At 39.3% G+C, this 17394-nt stretch overlaps 1 protein-coding gene across 1 annotated transcript in view; it reads right to left on the bottom strand.

Moving 5' to 3' along the window:
* col12a1a (collagen, type XII, alpha 1a) overlaps positions 1–17394 on the bottom strand; it is a 241698-nt gene that overhangs the window by 53730 nt on the left and 170574 nt on the right. Inside the window, exons 46-50 of the mRNA XM_078405469.1 lie at positions 13632–13796; positions 12764–12802; positions 12119–12257; positions 3200–3342; positions 1392–1501 (exon numbers count right to left, since the gene is read on the bottom strand). Of these exons, the coding sequence (XP_078261595.1) occupies positions 1392–1501; positions 3200–3342; positions 12119–12257; positions 12764–12802; positions 13632–13796 (596 nt within the window). The remainder of the gene's footprint in view (positions 1–1391; positions 1502–3199; positions 3343–12118; positions 12258–12763; positions 12803–13631; positions 13797–17394) is intronic.

A 17394-nucleotide genomic window follows, 5' to 3' on the forward strand; every position in this document is an offset into this window, starting at 1 on the left:
TGGCCTCGCTATGATTCGTTTTAGAAAATCGCTGGCCGTTTGCTTTTGCAGGCTCATTTTGCATCCTTCAGCCCATGCACGGTCCACTGATGGCTTGATTAGAACGCGGCCGAGGTTGTGTAGCAACCCACCTCCTGGCCCAGGTAGCTGCCATTGGTGGAGCGGGAGCACGTGGCCGCTGGCTGGGCGAGGTCACGCGGGGCGGTGACGACACCTTGTCCTGTATTTGGGAGTGAGGAAGTTGGCAACCCTAGGAGTCAGACACTAATTGACTGCTGCCTCCAGGCGCTGCATGGATTGTGTTTTGCCTGCTCAAAGATGGCAAAAGAGCGAAGTTTTTAGTATTGCCATCGTTATCCCTCCTGCTCATTGGAACATGCTGGTTCTGAATTTGATTAACTGGTTTTTAAACAACTCCCACATGTCAGATGTAGACCAATAACAATTGCTTTCAGTGTACCCTCCCGAGCTCCTGCTGTAGAACATTGCAGTTGCCTTACTCCAATTTAGTATTTTCCTGCAAGGTCCAGCCTTCTCCCGAATTCAAAACAATCATAAAACCAGATATACTGGCAAATAAAGTGAAATATCTGCTCGTCATCTTCCAGTTCTGAGAAAAGATCATTGATATGAAATGTTAATTAGCTTTCTCACTCTACAGATCACTGTGATGGCTGTTTTGTGTAAAAAATTATATCTGTGTGTCTTGTGCTTTTTAATGTCTACTGCCGGACCCTGACGTGAGAGGACGCTGGTGTTGAGTATTCGCCGCTTTTCCGTCAGGATAGTTTGTCTGTTTGTTTCTATGTTAATTGTTTTTGTAAAGCGCTTTGAGCATGTGATAAGGCGCTATATAAAATAAATGGATTATTATTATTATTATTAACACGTGTGTTCTTTCCAACGTGTTCAGTTTTCATTTGATGTTTCCTACTGTCACAATATTTTACTTATCAATAATAATCCTGTTTCTTATTTCTTTGAAAATTTATTAAACTGTTGAGAAGGACCATAAGTAGAAACAAGGGAAATAAAATTCTTTAAAGTAAGCTACTTGACAGAGAATCGAACAAATGTTTCGCACGTGAATGAACCAGATCAGGTCTTTAAGATGAGCTGAAGCAGGCCTCATTTTTCTTTGAAGGTCTACTTCTGTACAAATTGCATGTTAAACTGCGATGTTACTTAAGTGGATTTGGATTTCTTTGCCAATTAATATGTATTAACCCAAACTGGTGCCTGGTGTCTATGTCAATACCTATGAAGTCTGCCAATAGGTTGACAGTCAAAGAATGTATAATTTTTAAATGGCACACACCACAATCACAAGGTACAAATATGTTTTATCCTGGTGGAATTAAAAATCAAACAAGGACAACACCAGGACTGACCTTATGAAAGTTGCCATAGAAGAGTTTCTTCACGTCTTCATTGTTAAATGTGATAGTCTGGGACTCTCCTCTCTCATCCTTGTTAAAATATGATAGTGTTTTACTGTTACCTATAATTTGAGAAATAAAATCATTATTAGATGGTAGGTTATTAATGCAAATTAAATGGGAGACACATTTCCCTAATTTGACTCCTGTTTTTAACCTTCCCAGGAGCTTTGATAAAGTATAGCGTTCAGAAAGCATGCATAAAGTAATTTTGCATATTTTTGAATTAAACTTAAGTACTTTCCATTACATAGTTTAAAATTTCTAATTCTTGCTTGAAAATATCTATTCACTCATGCATTTAAACAACCCTTGTCAAAGAATTGGCAAATAAATTACTGAAAGACTTAAAAGTGCGGATACCTAGGTAAAAAAGGATTGATAATTCCTGAATGTTTCACATAAAGTGTGCTGGTACCACTGAGATAACAAGGGAAATGACAGAGATGATTTGAGGAGTATCGATAGATTGTTATGAGGTAATGGATAAGTGTTATTTTGCAGATCACTCATGATTTAATTTGATAGCAGAACAGATGAGGAGATAAAGCTTCTCCACATTGCAAAAACTTGCAACGAACTCAAGCATGATGATCTTCTTTTTATTGACAGCATTTGGCAGTCATTGGCAAGACCACCATTTGCTGCACCACCAAAATTTCACTTTAAAAAAGTGGTGGGGTTCTTTTCTCTGGTGTTATCAGGTAACTGAATAGTCCTTGGATCTCCTGCCATAACCTCTTCAGGGATTAAAATAAGTACATTAGATATAAAGACAGGAGTCGACCATCCTACTCATGGCTGATCTTTTGCCTCAGCACCACTTTCCTGCACTAACCCCATATCCCATCATTTCCATAAAATCTTAAAATCTATGTACCTCTTGGCTTGAGTAAGCCAACAATCCAATCCATTTTGAGTAAAGAAATATCTTCTTATCTCTGTTCTGAATGGTTGACCCGTATTGTAAAGCTATTGATTTTTTATTTCTTGGTTCTTGACATCAGAACCAGGAAATTAAAAAATCAACTCCCACATCCACCCTCTAAGTATTTTGAATGTTTTCATAAGATCCACCATTCTTCTTCTAAAGACTATAGAGATAATGCTTAGCCTGCTCCAGCTCATGTCATAGAATTCAATCTGGTGAACTTTTGCTGCAGTCCCTCTATTGCAAGTATATCCTTCCTTAGGTAGGGAGACCAAACCTGTCAACAATATTCCAGATGAGTTCTCATCTAAACCCTATATAACTGGAGAAGGATGTTTCCACCGCTGTATAAATCCTTGTACAATAAAGATCAATGAACTGCCACTTTCCTAATTACTTGCTGTTTTGGAACTTCCAAATCCTGTCAAGTAAAGCAGTAAAATTGCACGTAACAAGATTGGTAAATAGTGTTCATGAAACTGTTTCTCCAAAGTGATTTGTGAAATGTTATTCAGCCATATCTGCCTGGTTTGTTATATACAGCATCCCATTTAGTCACCATTTTCAACTCCTTCGTAATTATTTTCTCAATAATCTTAAAGGATGGTCACTCAAATGCATCTTGTCTGTATGCGTGGAAAAAAATCTGATTGGTCTACTGCATGAGTTTATAATTCCTAGTCATCAATTTCTGTCCAGTTGCATAAACCATAGATTTAAAATTAAAATCTAGGCAAACAAAGAATATGTAATGTATCAATTTAGGGCTGGAGCACCGGAATCCACATCAAAGGCAGTTCCTATTTAATACAATGAGAAACCAACTCACCATCTAGAAGCACTCCAACTTCTGGCTTGAAATTTTGGTCTGTGATCTGCCAAATGGTAAAAGGCTCAGAGGTTGTGGTTGGAAGAAGGCGGAAAAGCATCATAATGGTGTAGCTTAACGGTAGGCCATTTGGATGAACATCTCTGTTGGACAATAAAACACATTGACTTGGTGAATTAGGTGGATAGTTAGAGGCCACTCAGTTCATTCATCTCCGTCTCCACTCTGTCCCGATACAGGATATCCCGAAATGTTGACAGATCCTTTTCGTCCACAATGCTACTCGACCCACTGCATTCCTCCAGCAGATTGTTTGCTGTTCTGGCATCTGCTGTCTCTTGTGTCTGTTCCGACTACAGTTGCCAAAACTAACCACAACGCCTTGTGTTTGAACCTTATCCCGCAGGTCACAGCTCTTCAAGTACACTCAGGTAAGGTTTAAATGTGATGAGGCTTTCTGCCTCTCCCACCTTTTCAGGTAATGAGTTCCAGACCCTTATCAACCTTTAGTGTCATTTTTTTTCCATCTCCATTCCAATCCGTCTTCCAGACACTTTAAATCTTTCCCCCTAAATTTTGATCCTTCTGCTAATGAAAATATGTCCTTCCTTTATCAAGGATCCTCATAAGTTTATATATATGTCTTTTCTCACCCTATGTCCGCAGAAAATATTCTAAATTTTGCCAATACTCTTCAGCTAAAAATGTCAAGACATTTGTAAAACTTCACTGCATCTTCTCCACTGTAATTGCATATTGCTTATAATGTAAATACCGCCCTTTTTTCCGTATATTTGGATAGACCACAGACTTTTGGGCGGCACGGTAGCGCAGCGGTAGAGTTGCTGCTTTACAGCGAATGCAGCGTCGGAGACACAGGTTCGATCCTGACTACGGGTGCTGCACTGTAAGGAGTTTGTACGTTCTCCCCGTGACCTGCGTGGGTTTACTCCGAGATCTTCGGTTTCCTCCCACACTCCAAAGACGTACAGGTATGTAGGTTAATTGGCTGGGTAAATGTAAAAATTGTCCCTAGTGGGTGTAGGATAGTGTTAATGTGCGGGGATCACTGGGCGGCACGGACTTGGAGGGCCGAAAAGGCCTGTTTCCGGCTGTATGTATATGATGATATGATATGATAAGCGGTTCTCCTTGAAATAAAGGAGATTGTGAAGAATTCTGGCAAGGGTACTTAAAACCAGGAAATGTTAAATAGAATAGAGTGAAAGTGTTCTCACAGATGACGCAGACAGGAATTAGAAGAAAAAAAATAAAAGAGGAAAATCATTTTTACACAGTGAATGGTTGGGTCTAGAATATACTGCTTGCAGTCATATCAGCATCAGAGGCAGATTTGAATGCAGCATTCAGAAGATACTCTGAAGAAACATTCAGGAGCTCAGTAAGTATTAAATAAAAAGACAATGCAGGTCTCTGGAGAGCAGGTCGGGGGGAGGTTGGTGGTGGGTGAGACAGCTGGATTGCTAGTCTTACTCAAGAAATAGAAAAAAATATGTCATAGATTGTGCAGTTGAGGGTTGTGGGGAACTGTGCTGAAGAGGAGTTGAGGCCAACATACATCAGCATGATCATTTTGAATGGCTTGTGTGCTGGCTGATTGAAGTGTTAATGTTCTCCAAAAATGGCTTTTGGCTGGAGAGGTTGAGTGGTCAGCTTCTGTTTCCCTGTATTATTGTGAAAACACGATGAAACACGAAGCTATCACTATTCGTTGATACTGTTTCCTGAAGTTGTTTTATGTCTCAGGAATTGCAAGCAAACACTTCACTTGTCCATTAATATAAAAGACGTTTATATTCAGCTTTGGAAACTACTGGCTTGTTACGAGATTGAAGTACCCCTCCCTCTTATTTTTTTTAAAAGTCGTTTTACCTTCCCATTTTAAGATAAAGGATTAAATTAAATAGCAACACCACTCTGATCAAAGTCTAAGTAGAGCTCAAATCTACAAAATGCAAAATAAATACTTCATGAACAGCTTGTACTAAGCAGTAGCTCTTCCTCCAATTTTACCAAATTTCCATGGTATCCAAATACCATGGACTCTGTTTAATTTAATTTAAATTGTACCCACTTTGTACTCGCAGAACAATTTTAAACCATTGAATCCACTCTTAATTTTAGACAGTACCGCTGAGTTACTCCAGCATTTTAGAAACATGGGAACAGAAAATATGTGCAGGAGAAGGCCATTTGGCCCTTTGAGCCAACACCGCCATTCATTGTGATCATGGCTGATCACCCACAATCAGTAACCTCTGCCTGCCCACTCCCCATATCCCTTGATTCCACTAGCTCCTAGAGCTCTATCTAACTCTCTTTTAAATTAATCCAATGAATTGGCCTCCACTGCCTTCTGTGGCAGAGAATTCCACAAATTCACAACTCTCTGGGTGAAAAAGTTTCTTCACACCTCAGGTTTAAATGGCCTCCCCTTTATTCTACTCTTAATTTTAGACAGCTACTTTCCCTAAAGGTACCTTATTTACATAAAGCTACAGCACGACTATAGCAGAAACATATCATTCTACCCAACAAGTCAAGCTTTGTGCCATTTCCAACATTAAGCACTTTCCAGCTTTAATTCTTCAAAAAATCAATTTGTTTCAAAATAATTAATTTTGAAGAAGAATGCGGTATCAAATTAGGAAAAAGTTTGCTTCAAATGGACAAGGGCTTTATGGGATTGTTCCTCAGGTACTGTATATAGTTTTTGTCTCCTTGTTAGTGGCAATGAGGGGGTTCACTGGATGTATTCCTGCACTAAAAGAAGGGTCTTATGTATTTTATTACACTGCATGGTAACAAGTTCATTTTCCCATTAATCCATAACAACCATGTTATCTATCTATGCACATCCTATCTTTCTGTGTTTGGCCAACATCCCTCTAAACCTTTCCTATCCATGTAGCTATATGATGTTCATACACAGCAAACAGCAGTTAGCTTGGGGACTTTAATAACGGATATTTATAAATGGTATTGTATCTTTTAAATTTACGAATGAGACTAATTTAGATAGCCAATTTAGTTGGCAGGTGGTCGGTTGAATATGTTCATTCCCTCCACTGACTTCCTCCAGCACTTTATGTTTTGCACAAGACTCCAACATCTGCAATTTCTTGTGGCTTCCTGAATAGTTATTTTGTTAAGCTATCTGAGTCAGACTTGTAAGTCATAAAGTCAAACTGCTGTAAGGTTGCTGTAAAGGGCAGGAAGGTTGGAAAGGCTTAGAAAGAGAATACTTAGCATATCGTGTTCATGCCAGTAGTCTGAAAGGATTTAATGAGTCGCAACAAGTAGTATAAGAAAATAACTGCAGATGCTGGTACAAATCGATTTATTCACAAAATGCTGGAGTAACTCAGAAGAAGGGTCTCGACCCGAAACGTCACCCATTCCTTCTCTCCCGAGATGCTGCCTGACCTGCTGAGTTACTCCAGCATTTTGTGAATAAATTAATGAGTCGCAACTCTGTTCTCACCAAGAAACTTTTTTGCTTTTGAATTATATTACCAATTCTCTTTTTACCCTTCTCGACATTTATGAACTAGTTGTTTTTTACAACACTCAATAATTTCACTGACACACTTACTGGCATTTGTTGTTTCTTTCCAAATTCAAGATTAATAGAATTAAATGCTTGGCAAGACACAACCTAATGTCTCCAAATCAATCGTCTACATAACTGATCGTGAATTGAGTAATTTGTACACTTTACCATCATGTTCATAATTGGAATCCCTCTTCCAGTAAAACTCCAGTAAATTTTCCCTGTATCTTTTCCAATGAGTGTACATGGAATCAATACCTTGAAATTGTTTTCCTGGATATAAAGCGCTGCCTAATTAATGGTTTGGCAACTGCTCAGCCCAAGACTGCATGAAATTGCAGAGTTCCAGATCGTTATGCATACCATCCTCATTCCATTGACTCCATCCACACTTCACATTTCCTTGGGAAAGCAGCCAATATAATCAATGACCATTAACATCCCAATCATTTTCTCTTCTTCCCTCTTGCTTTGGACAGATTGTTTGTTTGTTTGTTTAGTCTATTGTAATGTGTACCAAGGTACAGTGAAAAGGTTTTGTTGTTGTGCTATCCAGACAGCAGAAAGGCTATACATGATAATAATCAAGCCATTTACTGTGTATAGATACATGATAAGGGAATAACGTTTAGTGCAGGGTAAAGCCAGTAAAGTCCGATGAAGGATAGTCCAAGGGTCACCAAAGAGGTAGATAGTAGTTCTGCACTGCTTTCTGGTTGTGGTAGGATGATTCAGTTGTATGAAAACAGCTGGGAAGAAATTGTCCCTAAATCTGGATGTGTGCATTTTCACACTTCTATACCTTTTGCCTGCCGGGAGAGGGGAGAAGAGGGCATGGCCAGGATGCGCCCCATCTTTGATTATGCTGCCAGCCTTGCTGAGGCAGCGTGAGGTGTCAATAGAAGGGAGGTTGGTTTGTGTGATGGTTTGGGCTGTGTCCTCAATTCACTGCAATTTATTGCGGTCTTGGATGGAGCTGTTCCCAAACCAAGCTGTGATGCATCATGATAAAATGCTTTCTGTGGTGCATCTGTAAAAGTTGGTGAAAGTTCTAGGGGACATGCTGAACTTCCTAAGCTTTCTAAGGGAGTAGAGGCGTTGGTGTGCTTTCTCGGTCATTGCTTCAATATGGGTGGTCCAAAAGAAGTTGTTGGTGATATTAAGTCCTAGGATTTTGAAGTTTTCAATCATCTCTACTTTAGCACCGTCAATGCAAACTGGGGTATGTGTACCGCTTCGCTTCCTGAAGTCGATCACGATCTCCTTTGTCTTGTTGACGTTGAGAACAAAGGTGTTGGCTCGATACCAGGACACGAGATCCCCGATCTCCTTTTTATACTCCGTCTCATCATTATTGGGCGGCACGGTAGCGCAGCGGTAGAGTTGCTGCTTTACTGCTAATGCAGCGCCGGAGACTCAGGTTCGATCCTGACTACGGGTGCTGTACTGTAAGGAGTTTGTACGTTCTCCCCGTGACCTGCGTGGGTTTTCTCCGAGATCTTCGGTTTCCTCCCACACACCAAAGACGTACAGGTATGTAGGTAAATTGGCTGGGTAAATGTAAAAAAAAATTGTCCCTAGTGTGTAGGATAGTGTTAATAGTGTTAGTTTGCGGGGATCGCTGGGCGGCGTGGACTTGGTGGGCCGAAAAGGCCTGTTTCCGCGCTGTATATATATGATATGATGATATGATTTGATATCTGGCCCACAATGGTGGTGTCACTGAGAATTTGAAAATTGAATTAGATTTCCAAAGTCGTGGGTGTACAAGGAATAAAGAAGGGGGCTGAGAACACACCCTTGAGGAGCCCCCATATTGAGGTTTATCGTAGAGGATGATTTGTCTCCTATCCTTACAGATTTGAGTCTGTTGGTCAGGAAGTCGAGGATCCAGTTGCAGAGGTGAACGCTGACACTAAGTCCAGCATGTTTGGTGATAAGGTTTGATGTTGTAAAGGTATTAAAGGCATAGCTGTAGTCTATGGTACAAATGTTTAAAAGCATGATAAATTGAAGGAAGAAAACCTTGAGAAACCTGTAAAAATACATTACTGGTGGGTTTATTATCTTTTAAAAGTGTAGTCACCATTGTTTTCAAATATAATCTTATAAACAGTTCTAGGCAATATTGCTCAAAGATCAACAATAGTGTAGGAGCCATTTTGCGTTTATTAGTTATTTTTGCATATTTTATATCCTGCTGTATTATTTTTGGATACCAAGAGGTTAATACTATGCTTACGTATATGGACTGGGAGGAAACATGGGCGGGGCCAGATCATTAGTATAACTTGCCTAGCACTGACTTAATGCTACAGTTAGTGACAACGTCATACCTGCTGATATAAGGTTAACAGGCCATACAAGTCAAGCCTGCTAAGATAATAAGATTTGAGCAAGTAACAGGATATAAAGGAGTGTCGGTAAAAAACTAAATTCTCATGACATACAAACAAGTTAACGACGGGAGATATACTAATCTATTTTGTAAGAGAATAAGTAAGAAAATAGATCTAGTATTTTATGGATCAATTTGTGTATATAAAAATCACAAAGTACTTTTATTGAAGTGTTAATATTGTTGTAATGCAGGAAACATGAGTCAATTGAAGTGAAACAGGGATCCGGATCTAACAATGTGAGACTTCCCATAGTGAATGTAAGCTGAAGGATAAACATTGAATGGAGTGCCAGGGCGAAGAATCCATCACTTCATTAAGTAAGGTCATGGGATTCTTTACAAAGTTGAGGGACCTCAGTTTAGCAACATTCGAAAAATGGCACCTCATTTTTGTTCTTTGATCGGATGGGGCCTTTAAATCATAAATCCCAAGACACTTGAGAAAGCGGTAATGAACCAACTTTCTGAAACACTGCTGCCCCTAAAGTAAAGGTATGTTTAGAGTGTTTGATAGGAATTTGAGGATTTTGGATGAGTATTAATGTAGAATTGACAATATATTTTAAGTCAGAATGGTGTATAATTTAAAAAGCAACCTGCAGTTGGTTGCATTTCTATACTCACTGTCGACCCTCTGGACAGTAGAGGTAGCATGCTTGAAAAAACTCTAGTGGCTTCTGTATTGAAATCTGTCGATCATATAGACTTTTATAACTGTGGGTCATGTTGGTAACTTTTTAATGATGATTGGTGAGTGCTGTTCATAGAGATATACAGCATGAAAACAGGCCATTTGGCCAACCTTGTCCATGCTGACCAAGTTGGCATACTGGTCTATATCCCCTTTTGTCTGCATTTAGCATGTGGCCGTATAAATCCTTCCTAACCAAATACCTGTCAAACAATCTATTTTGTCCTGGGCAATGCTGAGGATTGCTGGATTTAAACTCATTCAGGCAAATAGAGAGAACTTCATAGCACTCCTTACTTAAGTCTCGAACACAATGGAAGGACTCTGCAGAGGCAGGAAATGAGGCACTCATTCATAACTGGATACACAACATCTGACCTGCGTTTAATACCACAGTATTTATATGGCTGGTCCATTTAATTTTCTGTTCAGTGGTGATCACCAAATGTTTGTTAGGAATTTGATAATGGCAGCTCTGTTAAGCAAAATATGGAGGTAGTTAGTTGCTGTATTTTTGGAAGGGTCATTGCTGAAAGGGCCTGTCCCACTTTAGGCGATTTTAAAGCAACTGCCGGTGACTGTCAAAGTCGTAGCAGATCGCCGAACTTTTCTTTTATCCGACGACAATGACCACGACAATGCCGAGTCAGGTCGAGATTACACCGTCTTCGGAAACAGCGCAAATTTCCCACGCTGTCAATGCTTCTCCGCCGTCCTAATTTTCGCTGAAATCACTGACAGGTCGGTAAGTACTTGAGAGTTTTGAACTATAACACCTTGTATGAGTTACTTAAACAACAAGCATCACTGTAACAAGGAATAAACTGGATTTACTTCCAGTTTTCTAATAGCTGTATTCAAAAAATTAATTTAAAAAGTGGTTACGTGGATTTTTCTGAAAAGTGTGTGGGCATTCTTTGAAAATGTACGGGAGATGCATATCTGGTTTCTGGGTTGCATATCAGGGTTGGGAGCCCACTTTAAATGTAATGGGTGATGGCCATAAACACTGCAAAATTCCCATGCTTACCTGACCATCAAACTGTGGCCTCCAATCTACCTGTCAAATGTCCTGACGGTAAATAAATTGGTTAAACACAAGCATTTTATAGTATTTTGAAATGACTTTACTTATTTTAATATAATGTGCTTCTAAATGCATCAAAGAGAACCTAGCAAACCTGGGGACAGCAGGCGACAGTGCCCGCAATAAGCAACGATACCTGGCGACAAGCCAGATGTCGCCGAGAAATTTCACTCCGGATGATTTCTCAGCGACGCGCTGAGATCCACTACGAATCTTGGAGGACTCCTCACAATCATGCCCGCGACACCTGGCGAACTGTCGGCGACAGCCTCGTCGCCGGCAGTCGCCTTAAAATCGCCTAAAGTGGGACAGGCCCTTTACATTTGTCCTGGTTTTCCTAGAAAAGGCATATTGCCAGATAAATGTCGGTCTTGTAGCCATTTGAAACCGCAAGGCAAGAGGTTTTGGTTGTCGTGAAACATAAGATGGGACATTTATACTTCATTGTTTGGCATTCTTAACCATTTTTCATATCATATGGAATCATCAAATTGGCTGAAGAATATAGTGGTGATTGTAAGAACCTCAGGTCAGGCTCAGTTGAATCGTTCATTCTGTAATGATTCATCTGAGCTTTTCATGAGTTTGATAATGATTATAAATATGTTTCCTTTTGCACTCACATGCTGGCTTACACTACTGTTGAGAACAGAACGTTTCACCAACTCCATGTCTTCCTAGCAACTTAAATGTGCTCCATCATTTATGTCTGAATGTGCAGGAGAGAAGAGGTTTCAACTGATCCATTGGTAGCTGAGCACTTTGTCAATGGCATGTCAAATCTGCTGCTCTGGCTTCAGCTCTGTTATAGTTTCACTGGCTTAGACAGTTGATGTTTTGATACTACACCTTGAATTCTACAAATGTCTAGTGGCACCATCAATACTGTATCACTGCTTGTGCTCCATTTTGTGGAGTGATGATGAATTGACAACTTTCAGATTCAATGGCAAGGTTTTACCATTAAACTATGGCCAACTGTGATAGATACTAAGATAGGTTCACTCTGAAGCAAAAAAACAAACTGCAGAGGAATGCAGTGGGTCAGGTGGCATCTTTAGAGGCAAAGAGACAGTTGTCGTTTTGGATCAAGACCCTGCGTCATACACAGGATCTCTCAGGACCGACTACATAATGTAACAATGCTATATTCACTGATAACTTACACAGTAGGTTGCTGGAGGTTTGCATCCTTATGAATGCTGTAAGCTGTAAAGCTATTGAAAGACCCTGGCACCATAGAAACTCCCGCAAGATTTGCAGCTTCCTTTGTCGTCATATTGAATGTTTCCAGCATTCTGTAACCTTTGGAGGAGAAACATGTGTAAAAAAAATATTAGATATTCATTCTATGTTATAAAATTCTAAAAGTGTTATAAAATGTCAACTTTTTCAAATCCTGCTGGTTGAGCAACAGTGCTCAAATTGGCAGATGTGCTACCTGACTTACTCCCCAGCAATGGAGCTAAATCCATCTTAGCTCCCAGACCTTTTCTTGGAATTGCTCCAACTCTTCTCCTGCAACTTTGCCATAGGTGTGTCAGAGCATTAGAGACAGGTAGAAATAAACACAAATGATGAAAGAAGTCACGAAAGAGAAAGAAGTGAGAAGAAAGAAATATACTTGCTGTGACTAGTATGCGTGCAACATAAAGATTGCTTCTGGTGACAGCTTTAATTTAGAGAAATGTATTATCGATAAAAAACTATAATTAATCTTCCAAATGCTACATTCCAGTTGCAAATCACATTTTTTCTTGATAATGATAGCTTCAGTGAACGAATGGAAATGACCCCAATGTGTCCCCTACCTGGTGTAGTGAATCCATGAAGATAAATCAATGGGCAAGCTGCAATGAGACAAAGAAGTGGATGTCAATATGAAAATATGCACATTTCTATAAAAGGACAAAATAACAACTGTCTTCCCAATATAATTTCACTCTGGTTTATATGGTCCCAGTATTTTCTGTGTCATCTGGAACTTATGGTCTCCATCCCTTCGCAGACAGTCTCTTAGTTCTCTACACCACTTCTCTGCAATGTAAAATTGGCCTCTTTTCTCACTTTTCCCAGTTCTGAAGTAGATCATTTCTATGACCTGAAATGTTAAATTTTTCTTTCTCCACAGATCGCTGCCTGACCTGCTGTGTATCTCCAGTATTTTCTGTTTTTATTTCAGATTTCCAGCACCTGCAATTTATTTGAGTTCACAGAGGCAAAGCTTTCTACTTATTTTAAATATAAGTAGGGAGGGGCAGAGAGAGTTAAATTTATTTATAGTTTTATTGGTTCTTAGCTATACACCAGATGTACTCATTACTGTTTAAAACAAGATGAGGAAGATTGTATTTGGTACTTCATTCTTGTCACATTGATGTTGAGGTGCTGGTCACAACATCGCAACCAATAAAAGTAGATTTTATACCATTGTTTCTCTTGCTGGCACTCATTCACATTACATCATAGTCTGATTGGCACATGCAACTTTCTGATACAAAGTCGACTGTTTAAATTTGTCGGTAGACTTGCCACACTGGATATTTTTTGAGAAACTTGTTGCATAGGCCAATCTTGTTGTGTGGGAAGTAGATAACTTTTTCAGTGAAGTAGCAAGATGAGTGTTTCATTAATACTAAGGAGAGTGACCCATCAATGATATGAAGAAAAGTAACTCACTTGATGTAGCTGTTTCACAAAGGAAAGTGATGAGCTCATCCTGAATCTTCTCGAAAGCATCAAAATCATTTACAAGGAAGAGATGTCTTTCACTGGGTTTGCTGCCAATGTTTCTCAACTCATTGATATCAATGTCAGCCACCCCCACGACGAACACACTGTGACCTGCATGGAAAAGGAAACATCTCTCCAGTTTAAAGGACTGCCAGCACTTATCAGCAAAGAGGAACATGCTGTGCAATAAAATACATTCAAAATAGTATGCATTGCACCACAGTGCGGACATGTGCTATAACTATCATGAATTATTGATTCATCGGCATGATCGATCTTTACAAATTTGTCCACAAGAAACCCAGGCAGGAGGCAAACAATTTTCTCAGCGGCAAAAACCATTTGAAGCGGTGGACCTAGAGTCAATAGTTCCTCCCAATTCTGCTACATTTATCACATTGCTTGTCTCAAATTGCTCACATGCTTTAAAAAAAAAGGTCATAAGAGATTCATCATAGATCGTATCTTTACTATAATTTTTGGAATGATGCAGATTAATCAATCCTGAAAATATTTTGACGAGGTTAGTAATGCAGAATCACATATTAAAAATGCCTCTGCACAGTAGATAGTGTGGCGATGGGGAGAAGCAATGTGTACATTACTCTGAGCATAAATGGATTTATCATTGAACTCTTCGGTCCGAGCTACAGGAACGTGGATGGTGATACTTATTATATTTATTATGTAATTGTAGTTATGTACTTGTATTCTCTGATGAGAGTCCAAATTGACACACTGAGGTTAATAGACAATAGGTGCAGGAGTAGGCCATTCGGCCCTTCAAGCCAGCACCGCCATTCACCGCGATCATGGCTGATCATTCACAATCAGTACCCCGATCCTGCCTTCTCCCCATATCCCTTGACTCTGCTATCATTAAGAGCTCTATCTAACTCTCTCTTGAAAGCATCCAGAGAATTGGCCTCCACCGCCTTCTGAGGCAGATAATTCCACAGCTTCACAACTCTGAGTGAAAATGTTTTTCCTCATTTCCGTTCTAAATGGCCTACCCCTTATTCTTAAAAGGTCATTCTTCTAAAAACAGCATGAACAAAATAGGTCCAAGAAAAGTACCTTGGACCCAGAATTGAACATTTAAATAGTCATGACTCGAGCAATTGTGCTATTACTTAATCGCATGCAAATGTTGTTTAATTTACAAAACATTAATGAGGTCATCAATTTATCGGTGTGCAATCTGACCCTCAATGGCTTATTGCTGCATATTTCCCCTCACCACACCTCCAGCTAAATACACACTATCATCTGAGAGTAATCAGTGGTTCAAATATGTTTGTGAATGACTTGCCAGGGTTTAAATTTGACTCATCTTACTCATGCAGTTATTTGGTTTCCCTTGCCAAGAATGTTTCAGCATTTAAATCCATTAAGCTGTAGTCTGTATGCTGATCCATGTGAATGATAATTGAATGCATTGAAGGAGGGTTGAATAACTTAGGAAAAAAGACATCCGAACTCCCTATATAATTTCTTGTATGGGAGTTAAGAAGTAGGTTATGTGATAAAAATGAGTGGGCATATCTCCCACAAAATAAATGGTTATCCTTTGTTCAAGAATGCATGAAATGGGAATGACCTGATCTACAAAACTGATCAATGGTGTCCATCTGGTCCCATTAGAATCAATGTTTATTATTACAAATGACCATCGACGGACTGACAATTAATAGTCACTGACTGGGAACTTTGCCAGAATATAAACAATACCCAAAGTTGTTAAAGGGAGGATTAAGGACAATATTTTCCACATATTCTCAGAGCAATCGTGTTGGTCAATAAATTTTAACGTACATATTATTGCACAGAAGGAGGCTTTCTGGCCCTTTGGATCAACGCGCGCGTCCAATACAGTAATCCCATCAGTCCTATTCTCCATTTTCTTACTTCCCGTACATCTGCAATTTATTCCCTCTCACATGTTCAGCAACTCCCCCTTGATTTTTATGCACTTACTTACTAGGAGTAATTTACAGCAGCCAATTAACCTATCATCACATCTTCGTGATGTGGCAGGAAACTAGAGTACCCAGAGGTCACAGGAACAATCAAACGCTGCAAACAGCACCCAAGGTCAGGATTGAATCCCCCTTTCTATAGCTATCAGGCAACAGTGCTACCTTCATTTAGTTACAGAAATAAACATTTAACAAAACATCCACAAATCAGTTATTAAAACCCATTATAATAATGCAAAAACAATGCATTGTGATCAAAGATAAAGTAGATTTTTGTTATATATCGTAAAGGCTTTTTAATGCTTATCGCCACTTGAAGAACAAGAACATAACAGCATAAGAAATAGAAGCAGGAATAGGTTCAACCTTTCTTGTCTGTTCCACTGTTCAATGAGATCATGGATGATCTTTTCCTGTATTAATATATTCCATTTATCATGTTCTCACCAATTCATTTAATCTGCCTACATCCCCTTGAAGCCTCTTAATAACCTCCTCAGCCCACACTGCCAGCAGCTTTATGTCATTCTCATCTTGGGATACATTTACACTTGATCCCCTCTAACTGGAACCTCACATCCACCCAACCCAAAAATTAACCATTCATTCCAATTACATTTTACTTCACTCCTTTAAACAATCCTCTGTATATTATGCCAAAACTGTTCATTTTAAATTTCAATTGTTATTTATATTGGGTTCTGAAAGTCAAAATATATCACATCAATTGGTTTTCCCTGATTTATTATGTCTGCTCCTTTGAAAATAAAATGAAAGAATAGAGAAGATTCTGCATGGATTTATGAGAAGAAAAAAAATTCTGGACAAATTTTGAAATTGTTACCTACAGAGGAGATAATGGAAAATAATTTGATGTGATATATTTGAACTTTCAGATGTCTTTTTCTCACCTTTACAATGCATAGTTACAATGTGTAGTATTCACTGAAAAGTAGAAAATGAAAGACTGAATATCTCACTTCCTGAAACATGCATTACAACTAATTGGACACTCCAGGATGTGAAAGAAACATAGAAACACATTAAAAAAAGGTGCAGGAGGAGGCCATTTGGCCCTTCGAGCCAACACCGCCATTCATTGTGATCATGACTGATCATCCACAATCAGTAACCCTTGCCTGCCTTCTCCCCGTGTCCCTTGATTCCACGAGCCCCTAGAGCTCTCTCTCACTCTCTTTTAAATTCATCCAGTGAATTGGCCTCCACTGCTTTCTGTGGCGGAGAATTCCACAAATTCACAACTCCTTGGGTGAAAAAGTTTTTTCTCACCTCAGTTTTAAATGGCCTCCCCTTTATTCTTGGACTGGTAACCCTGGTTCTGGACTCCCCCAACATTGGGAACATTTTTCCTGCATCTAGCTTGTGCAGTCCTTTTATAATGTTATACTTTTCTATCAGATCCCTTCTCATCCTTCTAAATTCCAGTGAATACAAGCCCAGTCTTTCCAATCTTTCCATATCCCGGTGATTAATCTCGTGAACCTTCGCTGCACTGCCTCAATAGCAAGGATGTCCTTCCTCAAATTAAGAGACCAAAACTGTACACAATACTCCAGATGTGGTCTCACCAGTGCCCTAAACAACTGCAGAAGGACCTCTTTATTCCTATACTCAATCCTCTCCTCATGAAGGCCAACATGCCATTAGTTTTCTTCACTGTCTTCTGTACTTGCATGTTTACTTTCAGTGATTGGTATACAAGGACACCC

This window comes from Rhinoraja longicauda, chromosome 9, assembly GCF_053455715.1.
Source record: "Rhinoraja longicauda isolate Sanriku21f chromosome 9, sRhiLon1.1, whole genome shotgun sequence".
Taxonomy (NCBI): Eukaryota; Metazoa; Chordata; class Chondrichthyes; order Rajiformes; family Arhynchobatidae; genus Rhinoraja; species Rhinoraja longicauda.